The sequence below is a fragment of the Pediculus humanus genome, genomic scaffold, assembly GCF_000006295.1.
Source record: "Pediculus humanus corporis 1103172108281 genomic scaffold, whole genome shotgun sequence".
Taxonomy (NCBI): domain Eukaryota; kingdom Metazoa; phylum Arthropoda; class Insecta; order Psocodea; family Pediculidae; genus Pediculus; species Pediculus humanus.
This window is the reverse complement of record NW_002987850.1, coordinates 950,111-975,848: the sequence shown is the minus strand read 5'-3', so window position 1 is coordinate 975,848 and position 25,738 is coordinate 950,111. Positions and strand designations below refer to the sequence as shown.

General features: G+C 28.8%; 1 protein-coding gene across 1 annotated transcript in view; it reads left to right on the top strand.

Annotated features, from left to right (window-relative positions):
- Phum_PHUM513440 (Fasciclin-2 precursor, putative) overlaps positions 1–25,738 on the top strand; it is a gene marked incomplete at both ends in the record, with an annotated part of 51,259 nt that overhangs the window by 15,609 nt on the left and 9,912 nt on the right. Inside the window, 3 exons of the mRNA XM_002431104.1 lie at positions 19,045–19,196; positions 20,006–20,150; positions 23,255–23,385. Coding sequence (XP_002431149.1) covers positions 19,045–19,196; positions 20,006–20,150; positions 23,255–23,385 — 428 coding nt within the window. The remainder of the gene's footprint in view (positions 1–19,044; positions 19,197–20,005; positions 20,151–23,254; positions 23,386–25,738) is intronic.

The window sequence follows — 25,738 nt, the reverse complement described above, 5'->3', positions numbered from 1 at the left end:
TTACGTATTATCATTATCATTATCATTATCATCATCATCATCATCGTCATCTTTTTTTCCGAAGGCACTATTTAACCGTATACGACCCGTAATTATTATTATTATTATCATTATCATTATTATTATTAATTATTTCGTTTGACGTTCGATTACAAAGCAGAGAAAAAAAAAATCTTTTGAAAATTATTATTATTATTATTATTTTTTTTTTAATAAACGTTTGTTCTAAAATATTTTCCCCGCCCGGGGATAATAATGAAAACAAGTATACATAAAATATTGTTATTATTATTATTATTTTTAAATTTAATAAAATTACATCCGGGGAAAAAAATTAATTAATTAATTAATAAAAAGTTTTAGTTTTTTACATTGAAAAATAATAATAATAATAATAATAATAATAATAAAAGAAAAATTTGTTTTTTTTTTTGTGAAGGGATTTTTGTCGACATTTTGGGAAAAAAAAACAAGGGAAATTTTTTTTTTTGACTTTTGTTGAATTATTTTGTTTTGTCTTTGTCGTTGTTTCGTTGGCGACAAAAATTTATCTTGTTTATGCGTTTAAAGACAAACAAACAAACAAACAACGCGACTCTCAATAATTTATTATGGAATTTTCCCACTTTTGAAATATTCAAACGTGAAACCTTTTGACCTTTTGTTTTTACACTTTGTCGTTATTGTTATTATTATTATTATTATTACTCATCTTTACAACGCGGGGAGTTTTGTCGTTATTTAAAAAAAAAAAAAATTTTTTTTTGATTCGTTAAAATTTTTATTTACGCGGTGGGAAAAAAAAAATTGATCGTAATAATTATTTAGATTTTTTTTCCTTTTTTCTGATTGGTCGATCGTTCGGTTCCATTTTTTACGTACAACCAATGAAAAACGAGAAATTGTTTTTTGTTGTCGTAACGTTTTTTTTTCGTTATCGAATAATTTTATTCCATTAGAAAAATATCTTACCGAAAATTTTCTATAAAAAAAAAAAGTTTTTAAAAAGAAAAACGATTAATTGCGTTTTTATTTTCTTTTTTCCACTCCCTCCCTCCCTTTTTTCCTCCTCCCTCTTCCCACCTTTCTTTTGCAATTTTTTCTTGGAATTCGAAATCGAAAAAAAATTCGTTTACACTTTTCAAGGGAAAAAAAAAGTTTTTATTTATTTAAAAAAAAAAAAAAAAAACGCGTGAAAATGGTTTGACATCATCATCAATTTAAATTTTTTTTTTTTTTTTTTTTTTAACTTTTGTCAAATTCAGGAAATTAAAATTTAAAAAAAAAAAAAAAAATATCTTTTGATTTATTTACACGGAGAGAATAAGAACAAGAGAGAGAGAGAAAGATACAAAGTATTTGCAGAATTAGAGAGAGAGAATGACACAAAATAGTTGCAGAACGTGAGAGAGAAAGATAAAAAGATACGAAGTAGTTGCAGAAGGAGAAAGAGAGAGAGAGAAAGATACAAAGTCATCGTAGTAGAGAGAGTAAGAGAGGTACAAAATAGTTGCAGAAAGAGAGAGAGAGAGAAAGGAATGTGGAAGAAAATTTTAAGTGTTAAAGAACGACAAACATTTTTTTTTTCTTTTTATTCTTTCAACACTTACACACATACATTCTTTCTCTCTCTCTCTCTCATTTTTTTTTTATTCAAACTGACCATTAGATAAATACTTATCTCAGATTCCCCTCACGTAATAAAAAAAATATATTTAACGCTTACTATTATTATTATTATCATACATGAAAAAATTTTAAACTTTTTTTTTTCTTTTTTTTCGTTTGTTAATGACACGTTTTTTTTAAAAAAGAAAAATATTCTATAAACTTGTTTATTGAAAAAAAAAAAAAAAAAAAAAAAAAAAATTCGATACTTTTTTCCCAGCTTTAAACTTACAAAATATTCCCCCCCCCTCACTCTCTCTATCTCTCTTTCGACACCTTTTTTCATCCGCCATTTTTTTTTCTCAAAGTTAAATTTAACCCCCATCCTCATCTTCATCGAACGGGTTTTATACCTTTTTTTTAACCTTTTTTTCACATTTTTTTCGTTTTCTACCTTTTTTTTTTTTTTTTACGTTATTAAAAATCGATTCGAGGTCATCGAATACGACGAGTCTCGTTTAATTATTATTATCATTATTATTATTATTATTTCGAAAGAAAATATTTATAAAAACCGCCGACATATTATCTTTTCGTATACAATATGAAAAAAAAAAAAATTATTGATTTTTACGGGTGAGAGAAATAAAAAGAGAAGAAAAGAATTGTTTTTTTTTTTTTAAATTTCCCGGTAATAAATTGTAATCGATATCTCGAAAGAAAATTCGATAATTTTAAAAAAAACGAGCGGTAGAGCGCGCGCGCGTGTGCGGAAACAAAACGGAAAAAGACTTAACCGTTAAATCTTTTCCTTTTTTTTTTAAATCTGATTTCAAGCATATAAAAATGTGGAGAAAAAAAAAAAGAAAAAACGATTCCAACTAATTTAAGACAAATTGCGGGTGGATAAACATTTTTTTTTTCAAGTTTTTTCTTTTTATTTTTTCCCAAAAAAAAAAAAAAAAAACTGGATTAACAAAAAAAAAAAGTTACGAAAGATTAAATTTACTCAAAAGCTTAAAAGTTATATAAAGATGTCATCCATTAATTTAAAACGTGCACCGAAAACGATTTTCATTTTTTCTTTTTTTTTCCAAACAATGAAATTTAAATGGAAGAAGCAAAAAAAAAAAAAATAAAAAAAATAAAACATTTATTTACTCTATGGATTGTATTTAGGTTTACCACCCATTCAAAATCGGATTATTGTTTTAAAAATTTTTTTGTAATTTTCGTCGGTTTTTTTTCGCGTTAATTTTTTGTTAATTGTTATCATTATCATTATTATTATTATTATTATTATTATTATTTTTGATTATATCTCTATGACACTGACATAATTTTTCCTTTATCTTACTGTGCTTTTCCACTTCTTTTTTTTAAATTCTTGATAATTTTTTTTTTTTAATATTCGTTTCTTTAACGACGATCGAAATCGTTTCCGCTTCCACTCTTCTCCACATCCGGTTGACACAATTCTGCCATTGTTTGTACTCTCATCCACTGACTCACCATCCACCGCCTTCCTCGATACTTTCTTATCACATTCCATTAAAACATAAACAAATCCTGTAATGTTCCTTTTTAGAAGGTATTCGTGTTTAGCCGATATCGAAGAACCGGAAATTAAATGATCGAACTATTGCGTGTTTATAGTTTCATCCATTTCATTCACCGTCGGTACACAATCCGTTCGTAACTTTTTCCGTTTCCTGTTTTCCTTTTCAATTCTTTTATGACCATGGATTAGACTACATATCCATCTTCGTATCCATTCCTCGTTTTCAAAAAAAAAATTATTATTATCAGTCGCGTGAAGGGGATGATATGAATTGATTATATGCCAAACACGGTTAAGTGAAATTAAGTGTAACAAATGATTTAAGTATGGAATACAAAGTCGAAATACAGGAAGAACCATAGAAATCAACCCGTCGGAAAATGATTAGGCAGGCATTTTTAGTTTGAACAATGAAAAAGGTTTCGTGAAACGTGAATGAAGATGTAATGAATTGTAAAAGGAATGAAGAAGAAGAAAAAAAAAAGGATTCGAAATAAAATTTTGGTAAATGTAGTGTGTATAATATCGAGAGAGAGAGAGAGAGAGAGAGAGAGAGAGAGAAAAAAAACAGAAATTTAAAAAGAGTGAGAGAGAGAGGGAAAGAAAGAGTGAACAGGAGAAATTTATTATGATACAGGTAATATAAAAAACATGTTATAAAAAAAAAAAAAGAAAATGATAAAGATGAGGAATGAAAAGGATGTTGTAAAAGAGAGAGAGAGAGTGATAGAGAGAAAGAAGGAAGAGAGAGAGAGAGAGAGAGAGAGAAAGGTTTTAAAAAGACAATTTATGACATTCATTGTCGTAACATTCATTTTTTAGTTGATTTGAAAGAAACCGCTTTTTTTTTTTTTGTTTTTTCGGTAGAATTATCATCATCATCATCATTATCATCATCATCATTTTTTTTTTTTTAAGATCGGTCGGACGAACTTTCGACGAAACCTTTTTTTTTTTTTTTTTATTCGTGTCAGGAACGGAAAAATTCCTCAAATCAATCCACGTGATTTTTCACGTGAAAAAATTTTTTCAAACGATTTCGTCGGGGAGGGAGGGAGAAGGGGGGAAAAGGCGCGAAATTTTTCTTTTTTTAAAACCGATTTAAAATAAAATTTTTTTGTTTCTCTCTCTTTCTCTCTTACACTCTCTTTCTTTCTCTTATTTTCTTCGTGTTTTATTTATAGAATTTTCGTTTTCCTATATCATCTCTCACACCTTTAACCTTTTTTTTTTAGGCTTTCATCCATGGATTCCGTAAGAAAACTGACCGAAAATCCTACAAGATTTTTCCCTTCCCCCCGCATCCCTTCCCGAAAAAAGAATTTCTTTCCGCCATAAAATTTATAAAAAAAAAAAAGGAAAAATTCTGTTTAAAAAAAAAGTTATTAAGACTTTCTTTTTCCTTTCCTTTCGTTCGTTTTTTCGTTCGGATAGAAAAGTAAAAATGGATAAAAAAAAAAAAATTAAGTTTGGAGGATTCGAAAAAGAAATAAAATCGGTAGTAAATGAGCGAGAGAAAGAGAGAGAGAGAGTGAGAGAGAGAGAGGGAAGAAGAAAGCGACGAAAATTTTTACAATTCTAGTTTTAAAAACAAAAAAAAAAGGGAAATAATATTTATTACTTTATGAGTCTGTTCTACTAGATTTTCCAAAAAAAATTTTTTTTATTGCTCAAACTGTAAAAACAATTTGTTAGTTTTTCCGAAAAAAAAACTTTTCTTTTTAAAGTTAAGAAAAGCAATGGCGGAGATTTTTTTTTTTGTAAAAACGAATGCGGAAAGAGAATAAATAACGACGACGACATATGAACGCGCGCACTCTTTAGTCAAAAATTATAAATTAAAAACTAATTTTTTCATAGAGTAATAAAAAAAAAAAAAAATTTTAATTTTAATCGTGTGTGACGTCACGAAAACCGTTATTAGATTGGGAAACTTAACTTATTTAAATTTATTTTTTTGTTTTTTTTTTCGGGAAGGGAGGAGGGTCTCAGTGAGAGGGAGGAGGGTAACAGAGAGAGAGAGAGAAAGGGAGTGGGAGGGTAATAAAGATTCCGGGGGAGGGAAAGGGGAAGGGGAAAGGGGAAAAAGGCAAAAAGCAAGAAATGAATTATGGGTTTTGTTAATTTAATTAACGGCCATCAACCCGGACGGTTTACACATTCGCACAATCTAATATTTTATATTTAAACTTTAACGCAGTGTTTATTTAACGGTTTTTTTTTTTTTTTATAATATATGGACCCGATAATTTAAATTTTTGGCGCATTTTAAATAAAACAAAAAACTTACACGACGATTTTTTAAATACTACTGTGATGACGTAAAAAAAAAAAAAAACGGTTGACGGTTTTCCGCGAGATTTACATTTTCAACTCACACTCCACCATAAAATCCCACCGCCTTCTCTCTCTCTTTTTTTTTTTTATTTCTTTTTCTAATTCCACGATTTTTTTCCTTCTCCCTTATTATACTCTCTCGTATAAATTTTCAATTTAAAAAAAAATCATTTTTTCCTAACGGTTTCTTTTTTTTTTTTTTTAATAAACTTTAGTTGTTAAATTATTATTATTATTATCATCATTTTTTTTTTATACGTTCATCAATTATATTAATTTGAAAATTTAAATCGTAAAAAAAAAAAAATAATGATAATAAAAATTTATTATATCGATCATTATTTATTATAATAATTACGTTAAGTAATTTTTAATAATGGCAAAGTTTTTCTTTTTTTTTTTGAATTACCGTTAAACGAAAATTATTATTATTATTAAAAAAAGTAATAAAAATAAAAATCGGAAAAAATTTTTTTTATCGAAAAATGTTTGTTCGTTTGTTTGTTTGTTATTTTTCTGTTTGTTTTCAACATTTTCATGTCGTTGTTGTTGTTTTTTTATGGGTTCGTAATGATAATTTAAAAATTCAATGGAAACGTGCGAAAAACGTTAAAGAAAATTCGATCGAATTCGTATTATTATTATTATCATTACTACCCTTAAAAAAATTGACGATTCAACCGTTAAAAAAAAAAAAATTGGGTTCACCGCCTTGTTGATTTCGAACGAAACAAAATTAAAATCTAAACGATTTGAACACACGTGAATGTTTTTTTTTTTATCGTGACGTGAAATTTGTTTTCGTCTGCTGTAATTTCACGATTCACGGCAGCATGGGTTGGTTAAGAGGAGTGATGATAGAAATAGACAGATAGATAGATAGATGCAAAGAATTAGAAAGAGAGAGAGAGAGAGAGAAGGAGAAATACAAAGGAATAGAGAAAGAGAAAGAGAGAAGGAGAAATAGAAAGAAGTGGAGAAAGAGAGAGAGAGAGAGAGAGAGAGAGAGAGAAATACAGAGAAGTAAAGAGAGAGAGAGAGAGATATAGATGTAAATGAAACGATTAAAAGTTTTTTATATTTCAACTCGAACGTATTTAAAGTAGGAAAAAGAAAATAGTTTGTAACTTTCTTCAGTGTCGGGATCGTGATAAGGGGATGTTGGCGGTGAAGATGGCGGTGGTGGTGGTGGCGGCGTTGATAATAGTAATATAATAATAAGGCGGTTTTAATTTCAACGTTTTTTTCGGTCTATGATAATAATAATAGAGGTAAAAACCAAACACAAGATTAAATTGTTTTTTTATTCTAGACAAAAGAGTTTGAAAGTTATCTGAAAGACTAAAACGAAACTCTATAGTAAGAAACTAAAGCCACGATGAGAGAGAGAGAGAGAGAGACTCAAATAATCCCCTGGTAGATAACTAACTTTTTGAATTCATAATAATAATAATAATTGAATGAAGAACATTCGTAGTAGTTTAGCCTTGAACCTTTTTCCACTTTCTTTCATTTCTCTCTCTCTCTCTCTTTTCTTCGTCCCGGTTTCTTTTTTTTTTTCTTATTCGGCATCCGATTCGATTTTATCTCTCTCTCTCTCTCCCTCTCTCTCATATTTCTCGTACTTACTACTTCCTCTTCCAATTTGCTTTTCATTCATTTTCGAATTATTATATATACAGAAAGTAATATAAATAACTTTTGATACGGATTTCACGTGGAATTAATTATTCGAATTAATTAATATTTAGTTGATTAGTTTCCCTTCCCCTCCCTCCCGTATTTCTCCCCTCTCCCTCCTCTCTCTCTCTTTCTTCTTCATTTTTCTTCGCGTCGTAACTTTCTTATGACGTATTTAAAAGTTCGAACGTATGTGGACAAAAAATGTATCGAATGGTATAGTGCGAAAGGTCAAAGGTTAAATTCGATTCCTTATTTTTGTAGCAGACGACAAAAAAAAGCGAAAAAAATTTTTTTAATAATATTAAATAGTATAGGAAAATTTCGTTTTTTTAACCGTTACAACATTCGATTTTTCTTCCGTTTCTCGCGTTTCTTTTTTTCTTTCTAGAAAATTCCGGTAAGCTCTTCTTTCGTTTCCTTATTATTATTATTATTATTATTATTATTATTATTATTATTATTATTATTATTATTATTATTATTTTTACATAAACATAAATTAAACATTTTTCATTTAAATTTTATTTTTAGAATCCTTTTCTTTCATATCTTTAATAATAAAAAGTAAAAAAAAAAAAAAAAAAAAAAACGACGACAACGACGACTAGAAAGGAAAAGAGAGAGAGTGAGAGAGAGAAAGAGAGAAAAATAGATAGATAGAGAGAGAGAGAGAAAGAGAGAAAAATAGATAGATAGAGAGAGAGAGAGAAAGGTAAAAGTTAAGGGCGGTCACGGTGAAATCTTCTTACAAAACAAATCGAAAATAAATGCATATTAAAAATTTATATAATTTTCTTTCTCATTCTCGCCATTTTTCTTCCTCCCCCCACTTCCTCTCTCTCTCTCTCTTTCTCTTTTCTTTTTATAAAATTTGACGACAAATTGATATATAATGAAATTTACGTTTTTTTTTTTTTTCTTGCCATTCCAGGATAACATTTTTGGATAATTTTTTTAACTTTTTTTACATTTTTTTTCCTTTTTTTTTTTAACGAGAAAGTTTTGATTAGTTTTTTTCTTTTAAACGAAAAAGCGCGGGAAAAAATGAAAGTAAAGTAAAGGAAATGAAAAAAAGAAAAAAAAGGGAAAAATTGGTTTCACGTGTAAATAATATGATATTCTCTCTCTCTCTCTCTGTCTTTCTCTCTCGCCATTTTTTTTTTTTTTCACTTCATCTCGGCTTTGTGTTATTTTTTTTTTTTTTTTTTTGTTTTAACGGAAAAGCTTGAAATGGAAAACAATAAAGGATTAGAATTAGGAAGTTGATGACGAGAGGGAAAACGTGGAAAGCCACGAAGATTCGTTTTGTTTGTTTTTTTTTTTTTTTTTTTGTCGGAAGAGGTTGAGAAATGTTTTTAACACACACACACAAATTTGAAAGACCAAAAGGAAAAGGATGTGCGTGCGTGAGTGCGTACGTGCGTGTGCGTGTGAGAAACGAGTCGAATAATAATTTGGGATTACATTAATCACATTATTTACAAATTATTTCGTGCTGACGACTCTCACTCCCCCTCTCTCTCTCTCTCTCTCTCTCTCGGTTTCCCTTCGTATGATGACGTCGTATATTTTCCTACCGATCCCTTCCTCTTTCCCTTCGCCCCCCCCATCGTTAGAAAACCTACCAGGCGTATGTTTATTTTATTTCATTTTAAATTAATTATTATTAAATATTATTATTAATCACTTTAATTTTTACGACGTGGACGTTTTCAAGGACGTTAAAGGGGGAGGGGTAGGGAAGGGGGCGCGAGCGCGTTTTGTGAAAATTCATGACAGCGGAATCGTTATTGACACGACAAAATTTATAAATAATAATAATAAAATTTGTTTCGTCGTTTGAAAATTTTGTTCGTTTTCGTTATCACATCGAAAATTTTCCAGCAATTTTCTTATCACTTATGACGATATCATTTTCAAAGGATTACGTCAGGATTTCGACGTGAAAATTTCTTTCCTTTTTTTTAACCGAAATAAATTTATGATGAATTCTATTTCCGGAAAACACGCGTACGAGATCCTTTCCTTCCTTCTTTCTTTCTCCCCCCCCCGTCTCCGTATAATAATGATAATAAGGATCATTCTCGGAAAAGCGGGAAGGATGATAAAAAAAATCTGGATGGAAAATATTAAATTTTTTCACATTTCGAAATCCGATACAAAATATTTCATTTATTCATTCATTTTTTTTTTGTTTTCCGATTCCGCCGGAAGTGATGAAAGAGAAATGAAAATTTTTTTTCCCGCGCTTTTCATTCATTAACACTTAATGATTAGCCTACAAAAAAACCGGATAATGTAAAAAAAAAAAAAAAATTCCAGTTTTTTTATTTCGAAGAAATTAATATTCCATTGTTAATATTTAAATAACGACGATTAACGCCCTTTAAACAATAATAATAATAATAATAATAATAATAAGCCAACGGCCATAGCGTGCTGGTCACACCGGTTCCCGTACGATCACCGAAGTTAAGCAGCATCGGGCGTGGTGCAAACTTGGATGGGTGACCGTCTGAGAACGCCACGTGCTGTTGGCTTAAAAAGAGCAAAAAAATGAGAACAAGACAAAGTAAGAACCAAAAAACAAAATCTTGTTCTACTGTCGACCTGAGGCAGCTCGACGAGAACGTGAATTTCACTGCTTCTGACCCTGGCCACTCCAAAGATGTTAGTCACCGGAGCCCAGTTCAGGAGACAAATCGTTCCCATCGAAAAAGACGGACTCAGGAAGACCTTCAAGAATTGATGTGGTGCTATCTTATAATAAGTGGCACCACCGAAATTCGAGTATTTGTCCCTAAGGAATCGGGTAGAAACCTCGGATAAATACTTAAAAACTCCGACAAGTAGCCTTGTCGTGTTTAATGGTGGATAATAATAATAATAATAATAATAATAATAATAGTACTAAATTTTTCTCAAAACTTTTTGGAATTATTAAAAAAATAGGGTTTGTAACTTTTTATATAAAGTCGAAACAGTTTTTCTTACGTTTCCTTTTTTTTCCCGTTTCTGGACTTTGAATTTTACACGATAAAAAGTTTTTTTTTTTTTTTTTTTAATGGGGAGGTGTGAGGAGGGGATGAGGGGGAGTCAAGGGTCAGGTGCAGTAAAGAAAATCACGTCAAACTCAGAAAATTAAATTCGGTGAAATTTAAGATGGAGTCTTTTCTTTGTTAGATTAAAATTAAATTTGAGTTTGGGTAATTATACGTAGTTAAAAAGATAAGAAAATTGATTTCTAAAAATAACCTTTTCTTTTTTTTTGAAAAGTTGGCAAAATTGTTTTTCTTTTTTCTTTTTTGTGTGTGGAAAAAAAAGGATATTTTAAACGTCTTGAAAATTTTTTTTTTAAAAAAAAAACCGAGAGAAAAAGTTTTTAACGTTTTTGTTTGTTGTTTGTCAAAAATCCGTTTAGCAGGTTTTTTTTTTTTTTTGTTTGATTGTCAGTTGGCGGCCCTGTATTATTATTATTTTTTGTTGAGAATTTACTTCTTACATATATGTAATAAGAAGTCAGTAAAAACGGTTTAAAAGTTCTCTCTCTCTCTCTCTCTCTTTTTCTTTTTCTTTCTATCTGGAATGAACGTTTAACAAAAAAAAAAAAAAAAAAGGAAAAAAAAAGGAAGAAAAAGGAAAATTCTTGTTAAATTTTAAATTAAAAACAACCTTTTCCCGATTTTTTTCTTTTTCTTTTTTTTTGAAGGGAGTGAGGGGGGGAGGAGTTTCTTCTTTTTTTTTTTTTGTTAAGAAATTTACACGGTCTCTTGCTCATTTCGTGTTGTATGTTTAAAATTTTTAAAATGCACACACACACATACCCTTTTCATGTATTCTTTGCACACCACGGAGAAGGAAGAATCCACCATTTTAATTTCCACAAGTAAATTCTATTAGTATTTTCTTCAAACACGCGCACACACGCACACGCACACGCACGCACAAACGCACGCATTGTTTCACAAATAAATATATTTTAAAGAGAGAGAAAGAGGGAAAATTGAAATTTAAGTAAGATAAAGTAAATTGAAAATGTGTTCGTGTGTATGTGTGAGTGAGAGAAAGAGAAAGAGGAAAAAAGGGTAAATAGTAAGAATTAAATGAGAGAAAGAGAGATAAACGATTTTGAAAATAAATTAAAAATTTTCGTTGCATTAGAAATAAAGAAAAGATTCCGCCGCCATTAAAATGATTTTTTTTTTCAAAGAAAAAGAAAAGTGGAAATAGAAAATTTTTACGTTCGAACCACGGACCAAAACGTCGTGGAAAATTTTTTTTAAAAAATGGCGTGCTGGGCTTTTTATTATTATTATTATTATTATTTAATTTTTTTTTTTGTTAGTTGGTCGTTTCATTTCTCCAACGACACGTAATTAACTTTCTTGTTTTGCAATACTCAAACACGTGAAAAGGAAAAAGGAAGGTTAATTTAACAAGAGAGAGAGAGAGAGAGTGTGAGAGAGAGAAAAGAAAAAAAAAAGTGGCAGAAGACGACGAATAAGAATCTTATTATATAATTAAATGCGGTTGCTAATTTTCAAAGCTTTGTTTTCTTTAGTTTACACACACACAGAGAGAGAGAGAAAGAGAAAGAGAGAGAGAGAGAGAGAGAGGGGGGAGAGAGGGAGTTAACTCATTTTCTAAACGACTATTTAAAACCCTTTGGGTAATTTTTAGTCCTCCTTTCAACTACTATTTCACATCGTGTTTTATATACTCTCTGTTTGTTGTTGTTGTTGTTTTCTCAGTGTTTCAAATTTTAATGTTTACACATTATTCGTCTTTCGTATAATTTTCTATTTCTTACCTCTATTTATCCCTCGATCCCTTTTAACCTCGTACCACCTTCTTCTGTCTCTTTTTCCCTCTCTCTCTATCTCTCTTTTTCTATTTGCTCTCGGAATTTTTGCACGGTTTGTAAAGGCCTCCTAATAAATTTAAAAAAAAAATTTTGTTGAATACATCATCGTTTTATTTTAAATTTTTCGCGCCATTTTTCACCGATAAAATATATCGACGAATCAAACGGAAACGTTTTTGGTCATTTGTCGTTAATTTCTAGTGCCACGTTTTTTTTTTTTTTTTTAAATTGTTAAATTTCCTTTTTATTTTTATTTTTATTTTCCAAAGCGTCTCACGTTTCACAGAGTAAAAAAAAAAAACAAATGACGTGAACGTGAAGGAGAGAAAAAAAAAAAGAATCGAGTAAAAATAAATAATGTTTCCTTTGACAAAAAAAGGAATAAAAAAAGGAAAAATCGAACGTTTCATTGCCATTTTTCGAATAACATGACAAAAATAATAATAATAATAATAATATTGTGAATCCCTCAAAACAATTTTGTTAAATTTAAATTTTTGAACAATTTCACGGAACATTTAATTGAAAAATGGTTTGTTTTTTTTTTTTTTTTTTTTTTATTGTTCCGGGGCGGAAAAATCGGTGAGAGTATGAAGATGGGGTCAGGAGGTCAAAGGGGAAAGAGAGAGAGAGAAAATGCGAAACTTTTTTTTTTAAATTTACAACGACAACGCCTTTTTCATTTAAAAAAATTCGCGCGCGGAAAAGGAAAAAAAAATCGAAAAAGGAAACCCACGTGTAAAAAAATGCGAGGAGGTAGGGGGAAGGGAAATAAGGAAACGGAAACGGGTGGAATCTTTGTTGTTTTCATTTAGAAGGGGGAGAAAGAAAAAAAAATTTTTATTTTCAATTTTTTTTCTTTTTTTTGGTTTAAATTACTCAACTTTGACCCGTGTTGTATTTCAACGACGTTCGAACGTTTAAAAAAAGAAACGGTTAAAAAGAAAAACCAATTAAATTTATTTGGGTCAAAGGAAAGTGAAAAATTTTTTTTTTAAGGGTCGTACGTAACGAGAAGAATGAAAAGGGAGGTTTAAAAAAAATAAAATCCTTTCATTTTTTCCTTCAATTTAAAAATATTTTTTTTTTTGTTCACCTACGCACACACGCACACCCATTCACACACACACACGCACTCTCTCTCTCTCTCTCTCTCTCTCACCCAAACCTTTACACCTTTACATCGATTTGATTGATTTCGTTTCGTTTTTTACGATACGGGGGGAGGTTTGGGGGTTTGGAGGGTTTTTTTTTGCAACGATAACGAAAAAAAAAATTTTATTCATATATTATGAAAATTTCGGCAAATCAGAAGAAAATCGAAAAGAAAATTCTCGAAAAATTTTCTTGCTTTAATTTAAAATAATAACCGTCATTCAAAATAACGGTTTTTTTTAACGGTATTCGTATTCATTTTTTCAAGGTCGTTACATAAACCTCGCGCGCGCAATCTACCGGTTTTTTTTTTAAATTAATAAATCAAACAAATAATTCCACAGCCTTCTCTTTTGAACGTGTGTAAGTAAACACGTGTAATTTCCCACGGTAAATTCACTTTTCCGTTGATATAGATGAGAAAACTTAAAAACGATTTGTTTATTTACTCTGTATAAATATCTGTTTATATACTCTGTGAAATTATTCGCGAGTATTTTTTTTTTTTTTTAAATTATTTATGATAATAATAATAATAACAACAACGATGAAACAAATAAAATCGTCGAGAGAGAGAGAAAGGAAAGGGGGAAAAAAGAAAAACGAAAAAAAAAAAAAATCCCTAAATGATGCGTTCGGGAAAAGGGAAGTGACGTAGTAGCTAGTTGGCGAGGGGAGGAGGGAGAGGAGGGAAACGGAAACGAAGAAAAAGGACAGAAACGGGAAAAGTTTTTTTGTTTTTACTTTTATTATAAAAATTAATTGAAAATATTTAGTGCCGTGAACCTTTTTTTCGTTTTTCTTTTTTTCTTCTTCTCCTTCTCCCCTTCCCCCCTTCCCGCTCTGTGTATTTTATTATTATTTTTAATTTCGTTTTTCCTTTTTTTCTTATAATTTTTTTTTTTTTTTAACTTCGTTTTTCAGTTAATATTGAACTTTTAATTAAATGTTGTGTGTGTGTGTGTGTTTATACGTACGCATAAATTTTCCTTTTCTTTTGTTTTTTTTTTGTTTTTTATGTCAACAAGAAAAAAAAACAAAATGGCGGTGCTCGGCGTTTTTTTTTTCCTATCCCGTTTCGAAAAAAAACTTAACTTTTGGTCTTTTGTTTGGGGAGAGAAAAAAGAAAAAAAACAAAATAAATAAATTTCTAATGAAAAATAAATAAAAACGAAAGAAAAATTGGAGAGGAAAAAAATATCTTAAACACTTTCTTTTCATTTAATTATTATTATTATTATTATTATTTTCTCCTTTTCGAATTTTTTTTTTCGTTTTTGAAAAAACGTTGATTTTTCATTTTCCTATTATTATTATTATTATAATATATTTTTTGACCTTTTCTTATTTATTTTTTTCGTTTGAGTTTGCATTTTTTTCTTTACCATTTTCTTAATAAAATCGAATTTTATATTTATTTAGAAAAAAAGGAAAAAAAATTTCCTCCATTTTTATTATTATTATTATTATTTTTAAAAATTGCTGTTAAATATTTCAAAGTTTCTTCCCTTCCCCTCACTTGCGCCCTGCTGGAATTTTCGGTAATTAATATAATCATTTTTTATTTTAAGTTTTAAAAAAATTTTGATTATTATTCACAATTAAAAAAAAAAAAAAAAAAGAAAAATTTCAAATGTTTTTTTTTCTTCTCTTCATTAAAATAAATATTTTACATTTTAAACCCGGGAAGAGAGAGAGAGAGAAAGTGTGTAAAATGAAACGAAAGATGGAGTGAGAGGGAAAGAGAGAGAGAGAGAGAGAGAGAAAAAGTTTAAAACAAAGAAATATAAAACAAATTAAGTCGTAAGAAAAACGTGACGAGAAAAAAAAACCGTTAAAAATAATTATCATCATCATCATCATCACGATCATCACCATCATCATCATCATCATCATTGTCATCGTCATCATCATCATCATCGTCATCGTCATCGTTATCGTCATCACCTGGAATCGGTTTTCTTACTCTATGACCAGAAAAAAAAAATTAAAGAGTTTCGTTAATGACCGACGCGGTGGACAAAAAGAGTTGAAAGGTCAACTATAACTTATTCGTAATTTATATTTTTTTTTGGGAGTGGAAGAGGGGGAGGGGGCGGGGAGTAAGTTGGATTTCCTAAAAAATTTTTTTATTAAATGTAATAAAAATTTCAAATGCGATAGGAAAAGTTTTAATATCCGGTTTAACGTATTAAAAAAATTGAAAAATTTTCATGTATTTATTTATTTACTCTACGCGTAATAAATTGTATGTGATATTCCGGAACCGGAAACGAAATTTTTTTCTTTTTTTTTTTTTCTCTCTCTCTCTCTCTCTGTCGTCGGTGATTTTTCCATCGTATTTCGACAAAATAAAAACTACTCGACTAAATGAAATTTTCGTAAATTTTTATAAAATAGAAAAAAAAAAGGAAAATACCTTTAATGGAATTAGTTTTGCCGGTGGGGATTCGAGAGACAGACGAAAAACAATTTTGTAATTATTTCACGACTTTCCCCTCTTCCCACCACCACCTTCTCCCTACCAAAAAAAAAATATTCAAAGAAAACCTTGAAGCTATTTTTTTTTTTATCCTTCTCTCTCTCTCTCTTTCTCATTCGGTTTTACGCGCGTTAAATTATAACCAAAGAGAGAGAGAGAGAGAGAGAGACACGTAGTTTTAGGTTTTATTCTTTTTCCGGAAACATTCAAATTTTTTTTTTTTATTTTAATTAATTTCCGGAAACAAAAAAAAAAATAAATAAATAAAAAAAAAAAACAAAATAGAAATTGAATTTTCGTAGATTAAAATGTTGATCGCACTGTTTAAATTTTATAAAACCTTTAATCCGAAAGGTTTGTTTAGGTTTTCATTTCTTTTTTTTCCGTTAAAAAAAAAAAAAATTTTTTTTTAATTTTTAAAATGAAATCGGATAGAAAAACAATTAAAAAAAATAAAACGAGAAAAATATTTACACCCCCCCCCCAAAACCACCACTCAAATCTTTTTTTGGAAATCTCATTTCCCCCGGAAAAGACAAATTCGTTAGGTGACGCTGCGGGAAGGGAAAAAATTTCCCCGTCACTCGATGACGTCATTTACACTCACGATTGAAAATTTCCCGTTTGCGAAATGAAATGCGGTGGGCGGAGGGAGAGGAGGGAAAATAGTGAAGAGGAGGAAAGGGAAGGGGAGGGGCGTAAAGAAGTGAGAGCGAGAGAACAAAATAAAAAGAAAAAAAAAATCGCAACACGAGATAATTTTGTTTTTGAAATTATTTTAAAAAAGGGGAGCCATTATATATTATCGAAAATGTAATTTGCAAAAGAAAAAAAAAAAAAAAACAATTCGGTGAGACAAAGTCGACAATAATAATAATAATAATAATAATAATAATAATAATAATAATAATAATAGTAATAATTTTAACGGTAAAACGGTTTATTAATTCTCTCTTTCTTTCTCACTCTCTCTCTCTCTCTCTCTCTCTCTCTCTCTCTCTTTCTCAACATCTTTTTTCTATTAATTACAATCGTTTCACTTACGTATCGATTTTCATTTTTTTTTTTTTAAACAAAAAAAATTTTATGTCGCGTACGAGTCATTAAATCAAATTTTTCTTTTTTTTTTCAAATCGTTAAATTTTAATTACGGCCTCCATTATTATTATTATTATTATTATTATTATTATTATTATTATTTCGTTTACGCATGCGACGAAAACGATTATTACACAAAAAAAAAAATGGCGGAAAAATTTTTTTAACTTTGCAAAAAAAAATTTTTTTAAAATAATTTTCCGCGGTTTTGATCGTCGGCCATTTCGAAAATGATGGTGGCAAAATAAATACGTTCGAAACGTGTCAAAGTGAAAAAAAAAATTTTTTTTTTTTTATACTTCCACGCGTTTGAAATGCAAAAAAAAAAAAATAAAAACAAACATGGCGGTCGCAATGAAATTTTTTTTTTTTTTTTTACGTTTTTCGACTTGTTGCCGTTTCTCTATCCACAGCAAGCAAAAAAAAATTTTATAACGATTCGTGTATGAGTGAGTTAGAGTCATTATTCAGTTTGAATTTGAAAAATTAACCTTTTTGCTTTTTTTTTTTTTTTTTTTTTTATAAAATGTAATAAAAAACTTAATTATTTGTAATTATGTTAATCGATAACCATTAAAAAAAAAAGGCAAAAACTTTAACGAATTTTTTTCTTTTTTTTATTAAATCGAAATTTAATACCGATTAGTTTAAAAAAAAAAAAAAAAAAACTGGAATGAGAAAAGATCGTTAAAATTCGATTCGGGGGAAAAAAAAGAAAAAAGATGGCGTCATGAACTTTTTATGGATTTTAATATGTTTCGAATGAAAAATTATTGAATGATTTTTTTTTTTTTTTTTTTAATCCGTCGTAATTGTTTTTTTGTATTAGTTAATAATAATTTTTTTTTTTTTTAGAGAGTTTTCGGTTGTTTAAAAACAACAACAACAACAATCGATTAATAATTTTATTTCGCGATATCATATTAATAAAAATTAATTTTTCGTTAACGGAAAAAAAAATAAACAAAAAACAATATGGCGTCTGAAAATGATTTTTTTTTTTTTTTTCACTTGTCAAATACAATGTGATGTTTTTTTCTTTTCTTTTTTTTTAATATTAATAGGATTTAATTTATTGAAAAAGAAACAAACAAGAGAGAGAGAGAGAGAGACAAAGAGAAAGAGAGGAAGAAAAAGAGAGAAAGAAACAGGAGAGAGAGAGAGAAAGAGAAAGAAAAAGAGAAACAGAGACTGAAAGAGAAAAAGATGGAGAAAAAGAAATTGAGAGATAGGGACAGAAAGAGAGACAGAGAAAGAGAGAAAAGGAGAAAGAGAGAGAAACAGAAAGAGAAAGAGAAAGAAAGAGGGAAACAAAGAGAGACAGGAAAAGCGAGGTAGGATTCGCGGTAAATTAAAAAACCTGAAATCATTTTTACTCTCTCTCTCCCTTTCTTTCTCTTTCTCTTTCTCTCTCTCTCTCTTTCTCTCTCTTTAATTTTTTTTTTTTTTTATTAAATATAATTCACTATTGAATGAAAAGATAATTTAAATTTAAAAACGAACGTGTACGAACGTGCGTTTACCCGTAATAAATTTTAACGTTCGTACGCATTTTTTTTTTTTGTTTTTCTCATGCCACGTCAGTTAAAAAAATTAATGATTTATTTTTTTTTTTTTTTTTGTATTTTTCCCGCCGTTTTTCTTTAACGGCTAAAAAAAAATAAATAAAAGAGAGAAAGAGGTACAGAGAAAAAGGGAAGTGAAGGTTGGCACGCCTGTCGAAAATGAAAAACGTTTTTTTTTTTTTTTTATGTTATTTCATACGTAAAACAAATTTTTACGCGTTGTTATGATGACGTGTAACTAACGAGGGGGAAAAAAATTTTTTGGCGCGATTACTATCGACCATAACCGAACAACAAACATACAAAATACAAATATACAAATCAAAATTTATTTGACTTTTATTTTTTTATGATGACGTATTTCGATGGCCGGATATAATATTAATAATAATGATGATGATGATAATGATAATAATAATAAATTTTGTATTTATAAATTGTGATTTAATGCCTGTCGTCGTTGGTCGCGTTTAAAAATATTATGACGTTTTGGATTTCGAAGTAGAAAAAAAAAATCGTTATCATCATCATCATCGACGTTGTTATGATTATCTGGGGGGGAGGGGGGAGGAGGGAGGAAGAAAGAAAACAAACACCGTACGATATTTATTCTCTATCTCTCTCTTTTTTCAAGAAAGTTTTATTTTATTTTTCCGATCATAACTTTTTTCTCATTTTTTTTTCTTTGTAGTAAAAATATTAGATGTTCGTCTTGTGGGAGAAAATTTATCATTGAGTGCCGGAAGCGAATACGAAGTCGCATGTCAAGCCGTTGGTTCGAGGCCTCCAGCGACCATTTCCTGGTGGAAAGCCGGGCAATTACTTGAAAGCACGAGGGAAAAAGTAAGTCAAAAAAATGAAAATTTTCTTTTTCTTTGTCTCATTTCTTTTAAAACTTAATAATAATAATAATAATAACAATCATAATAATGATGATGATATAACCGAAAAAGAAAAATTTTTTTTTTAAAAAAAAAAAAGGCGGCTTATATTTTACTCAGATTTTTTTTTTTTTTTTCATCATTGAATTTGGAAAAACAAGATCAAAAGAGAAAAAAAAATGGCTTCCCATTTTATTTTTTATACATTCATAACATTTTTTTTTTTTTTTATATATACAAAAATTTACATAATTATTATATCGACCGTATTCTATTTTTTTCTCTTTCTTTTTCCACTTTCTTCGATTTAAACGTTTATGTATATTTATGTACATACATACATATATGCGAATTTTTTTCTTTTTATTCTTATTTAAATTTTACAATCGAAATAAAAAATCGTTTTTCCTTTTTTTTTTGAAAGGCCTAACGGTTTTTTTTTTAACGGAAAAACATCGACAAACCTGTATACGGATTCAATCAATCATAATCAAATGTTGAAAAATGTTTTTCTACATCCACGAAATTTGATCATTACGACGATTTTTTCAAATTAAACCCCTTCCCCCACACATATCCCCCCTATTCTCTTCACCCCCCGAAAAAATAAACATGTTAACGGTCTCGCGCACGAAACTCAATTGAAACAAACAAATTTTAAATTTTTAAATTTTCGAACGTTTCGAACGTTTGGAACGTTTTGAAAATCGCGGCAAAGTAGTCGTTTATTTATTCTATTACTTTTATCATTATTGTTATTATTTTTTACAGACGAGTCCCGATTCGAACGTTACCGTGAGCACATTATCTTTTACACCGACAAAAGAAGATTTAGGAAAATCTTTGTCTTGCAGAGCAATCAATCCTCACGTACCTGGAAGTGCAAGAGAAGATAGTTGGGCGTTAAACGTTCACTGTAAGTTTTTTTTTCATTTATTTTTTCCCTTTTTTTTCATCGCTAAATCCGAAAAATGATTAAAATTATTTATTTACGACATCTTTGACGACATTAATTCCCTTTTATTATTAATATTATTATTATTATTAATATAACGTTAATGACGTTGATGACGTAGTCGATTAGGATGGGGTAGGGAGGGGGTTTGAAAACTTGAAAGGATACAACGATTGACGTTGGGTAATTTGTAGTAATAAAGACGAGGATTTGTTTTGAAACAACGAAAATTAATAATTAATCACGTGTTTGTGTGTGTGCGTGTGTGTGACGTCACTTCCTCTTCTCAATTCTTATCTTTAACGATTATCGCATTCTCGTACTTTATTCGATCTTCGGCCATTTTGTTTTTTCATCTAACGATTTTTAATGAATAATCCGACATATTTTTAACCCTTTTTTTTCTTTTTTTTTTTTTTGTTTCTATTGCCACGTAAGTGACTCTCATATTTTTTTTCTTTTTTCTTTCTTTCACGAGAAGTTTTTTTTTGTTACCGTGGAAGGAAAATAAAGAAAAGAAAAGAAAAAGTTTGTGAAAAATTAATTTTTCACAAACTTTAAATTTAATTTCAAAAGAATTTAACCTTTTTTTTTCTCTTCTTTTTATTCTTCTTCATCTCCCACTTCATCATGTTCCTCTTCATCTTTGCCCCCTCTTCCCTTTCCCCTTCTCCCTCCTCCCTTGTTCTTTTTTTGAATACCGCAAAATTGTTGTTGATATTAAGACTTTCGTTCTCGAAAAAAACCCAAAAAAAAAAAAATTTAAATAAACTTGACGAATGAAAGAAAATGACGGTTAAGAGAAATTAAAATAAAATTAATATGTCGACGAATTGTTAATAATAATAATAATAATAATAATAATAATAATAATAATAATAATAATAATAATAATAATAATAATAATAATAATAATAAAATTATTAAACTTTCTAGAAAATCCTCCAAGGTTGATATTATTATTATTATTATTAAATATTTTCGTTCGTCAACCTTTTCCGAAAAAGAGAGAGATAGAGAGAATTAAACTTACCTCATTATAATAATTAAATTTTGTTTTATGTCTCTTTCAATCGGAATTTTCCAACAAAATAAAAAAAAGAAAAAAAATGGAAAAAAAAACATTAAAAATTTATTACATGTTTATTTAATTTTAAAAAAAATAAAAATGGCGGGAAAATTTTTTTTGGAACGACGGTCTAGTCGGTTAAGTCATTTAAAAAAAAAAAAAATTTACGACTTTTTCTAGAATTTTCGTCGTCATTAATTTTTTTTTTTTTTTTTTTTCAAAATGGTTAACCCAAAATTCGAGTTTCGGTTTTATTCTTTAATATAATTTCTAAAAATTCGGTTTCTGAATAAAATTACAATTTATTATTATTATTATTATTATTATTATTATTTAGACGATGAATGTTCTGGAAATTTCCTAAAAAAAAAATAAAAATAAATAAATGAATTAATTTATTCTCAGTGTCTCGTTTGGTATTATTTTTTTTTCCCCCCCGGATATCCGATATTACGTCGATTTCCGGTCGCATCACGTGACCGGAAATAATAGTATGTGTTTTGAAATTATTTACGTACCTTTAAACGCACCTGGATTATTTTTCTAAATAGAAAAAAAAAAAAAATAGAAAAAAAATTCGCGAATAAGGTATTAAAGATATATGTATTTAATTCTCTCCAGAACAAAAAATTTCCAGTTAAAAAGATTAACAACCATTGTTTGTTTGTTTGTTTGTTTGTTTGGGATAAAATAGGATTTTTTTTTCGCCTTAAAGATTAAAATAAATTTTTTTTTTTTTTTTATTAAAAATATTATCAACGGATAAAAAATAAAAAAAATATTTTTATTAGTAATACTTTAATAATAATAATAATAATAATAATAATAATAATAATAATAATAATAATAATAATAATAATAATAATAAAAAATAAATAAATAATTTTTTTTTTATTAAAAATTAATTTCATGTAAAAATCATGAAAATCCGATTATGTTTATCTTACGAGTTTGAATGTTTTCGATGACGTCACGAGTAAGGAAAGAAACCGGAAGTCATAGAGAGAGTCATCATAAAATTAATGAGATGGCGGAGGCTTTGTCGTAGTTTGTTTACCTTTTGTCATTTGCTAAAAATTTATACAAATTAAAATCGTTTTTTTTTCGTTTTTCTTTTTTTTTTTGGATTACAAATTTTTACCTTTTATCATTCCTCCCCCCTCTCCGGCCGCCATTTTTCTTCTTATTTTTTTTTCGAATGTAAAAGAAAAAAAAAAAAAAATTAGCACTACTACCACGACTACTACTACTTTTTATTATTTTTGTTGGAAACTTTTTTTTTTTTGTAAAAAAAATTATAATAATTTCGGGAGAAGAATTTGAAAATTGGTAAATTTATCAAATTGTTCTTTTCTTATAGCCGTGGGAATTCCCCGGGGGATCTCTCTCTCTCTCTCTCTCTCACGACGGGAGAAGGGGAAAGTCGTAAATTATAAATGAAAAAAAAAAAAAAAAAAAAATTAACTCAACTTATTCGAGTTTTAATTAAAAAATAATAGATTTTCTTTTTTTCGTCTTTTTCTTCTGCTTTAAAAAAAAGTAATAATATTAAATAATAATAATAATAATAATAATGATGACAATAATAAATTTTTTTTTCTTTTCCTCCTTTTTCCCGCGCGCAAGGCTGGAATGTTCGGACCTGGTGAAATTTATCGTAGGGAAAAATTTAAATTTAATAAACGTTAAGAATTATTATTAAATGTAAAGTGACATTTCCTTCCTTCCTTTCCTTCCTCTCCTCCTTCCTTTCTTTCCTCCTTCATTCCTTTTCATCCCGAAACTTTTCCACTCCCTATTTTTCGAATACCTTCTTCCTTTTTCGTTCATAAAAAAAAAAATAATGAGAAGAAAGACTTTTTTTTAATGTTTCCACACAAAAAATTAAATTAATTTTTTTAAATACCCCCCTCCCCTTTCCCCTCCATCCTCCCTCTCTCCTCCCACCGACTTTCAGGTACGACGTATTAATATTTAAATTTTATTTTAATTTTAGATGCTCCCCAAGTAACTCTGACCCTGGGTTCGAACATAAATGGAAGTTCGATACGTGAAGGAGTTGACGTTTATTTCGAATGTTCCGTAACGGCCAATCCTTGGATTCGTTTGGTCACGTGGCAACATGGAGTAAGTACTTCTTCTATTTCCGTTTTTCGAAAGACCCCCCCCCTATCTCTCTCTCTCCTCGTGTTTAAACGATTTTTTTTTTTTATAAATAAATATGTTGAAGTGTTTACGTAACTTCGATTCGCATTTCCCCCCTTCCCTGTACACACACACACACTCTCTCTCTCTCTCTCTCTCTCTTTATCTTTCTCTTTCTCATTTCAAATAATAATAATAATGTAAATCAATTTAATTTAAAAACTTTTTAAATGGTTACATATTTAATTATAAAGTTGTTGTCGTTAATGGTAGTTTTCCCGTTTTTTTTTTCCTTCTCTCCCGCGCCCCCTTCCCCCGTGCCCCCCGTGTCCCCTGCTCCCTCTCTCTGTCTATCGTAAACGAAAGTAAATTGCCGGGGTGAAAAATTAACTAAAAAGTAGGAAGGAAGTGAGTAAAAGTTTTTTTTTAGTTTTTTTTGTGTGTGTTGGAAGTGTGAAAAGTTTTTTTTTTTTTTTCCATTCAACTTTTATCACACGTAAAATATGTACAAAAAAAATTTTTTTTTTTTTAACCTTTTTAACCTTTTTTTACCTTTTTTCCTTTTTTTTTTTTTTTTTTTTTTTTTTTAGTTTTCAATTTTCAAACTCAAACGTAAAAAGAAAAGATGATAAATTTTTATTTTTATTTTTTTTTCGTACAAAAATAGAAAAGAAAAGTTTTTTGCATTTACTTTATTTTGTCAAAAAATACGACGACGTCAACGTAATAGATTTAGATTATATTAAATTGATAATAATTTTTTATTAGAGAAAATGAGAGAGAGAGAGAGAGAGAGTGATAGAAAGGAGAGGAAAGAGAGTGGAAAAGTGGGAAAAACGGATCGTAAATTGTTTTCAAAAGGTTATATTAATATGCAAACGTAAGAGATGTGAAAAAACAAAGAGAGTGAGAGAGAGAGAGAAGCGAATGAGAAAGCAAATGGGAGAGAGAGAGAGAGAGAGAGTAAATGAGAGGGCGAATGGGAGAGAGAGAGAGAGAGAAAGGTTATTGGTTTTTATACAAAAATTTATTTACTGTGAGCACCTGTCTTAAATTCGATGTTTTGACGAAATTATTATTATTATTATTATTATCTCTATAATTTTTTTTTCTCATCGGTTTTAACTTTGTCGCAAAAGAGTTTATAGCAGACGACATTTTTTTTTTTTTATCACGTCGGGAAATTCGACGCCGAATAGAAATTTAAATTAAAAAAATTTTTTTTTTTTTTTTTAATATAAAATTCATTTCTCGTCATTTCTTAAACACATATTTACTCTTTTTCTTTTTCGTAACGAGGTTTTTTCCCCTCCACCCCCCGTCGGAAAGAAAATTTTTTTTTATTCATTTTCATTTTAACCTTTTTTTCGCCGCGACCTTCCCCTCCCCCCCCCCACCCATCTTTTTAAATAAAACTATTAACATTTTTTCGTTTATTATTATTTATACATTACTTCCTTTAATTAAAAAAAAAAAAAAAAAAAAAAATTTAACGCAAAATTAAACGGGGAGGAAGTTGTCAACTGGGGGGGTTGACTTACGGGGAGTGGGGGGGGGGCGTCTTATGTCGACGCCATCGTATTTTAAAAAAATTCTTTTTTTTTATCCGAAAAAAATAAATTTCGAGATTTAATTCCGATGATGAAAATTTTTTTTTTTTTTTTATACATTTTATTTTATTTTATTTTTACGAGGAGACAGTAAAGGGAGAGGAGGGGAAAGGAGTAGGCGGGGAGGGGGGCAGGGGTGAAAACCCGAACAAAAAAATTTTTTTTTAGGTTTTTTCATCGGGATAAAATTTTTTATTTGATTTTTTGGCAACGTAAACGTTTTCGCCTTTTCTTTTTTTTTTTTTTTTGTCTCTCTCATCTTCATTTTTATTCTTCTCATTTCTCTCTCTCTCTCTCTTTTTTACGTTTCTCTGTATTATCAATTGTTTTTTTTTTTTTTTTTTTTTGCTTTCTATCCATGATTTCATTTGAGTTTTCTTCTCCATTAGTATTGATTGCCGTTGTGCGTTTCATCATTAATTTTCCACACGTGAAATGTCGTCACCTTCTATTACTTCCGGTTTTTTTTTATTTTCCTTAACGATTTTCCTTAAAAACCGGAAACGTTATTAAAAAAAAAAAAAATTTGATTACGTTGTATATTTTTACCGCCTTCTTCTTCTTCTTCTTTCACGTTTCAATTTTCGAAAAAAATAAAAAATCATTTAAATAAATTTTTTATTTTAACTTTCGTAATCATCTTTTTTATCGTCTTCGTACACGCACACACCCATACTCACGCATATATATTTTACGTATATATATATTTATTTCAATTTTAAAAA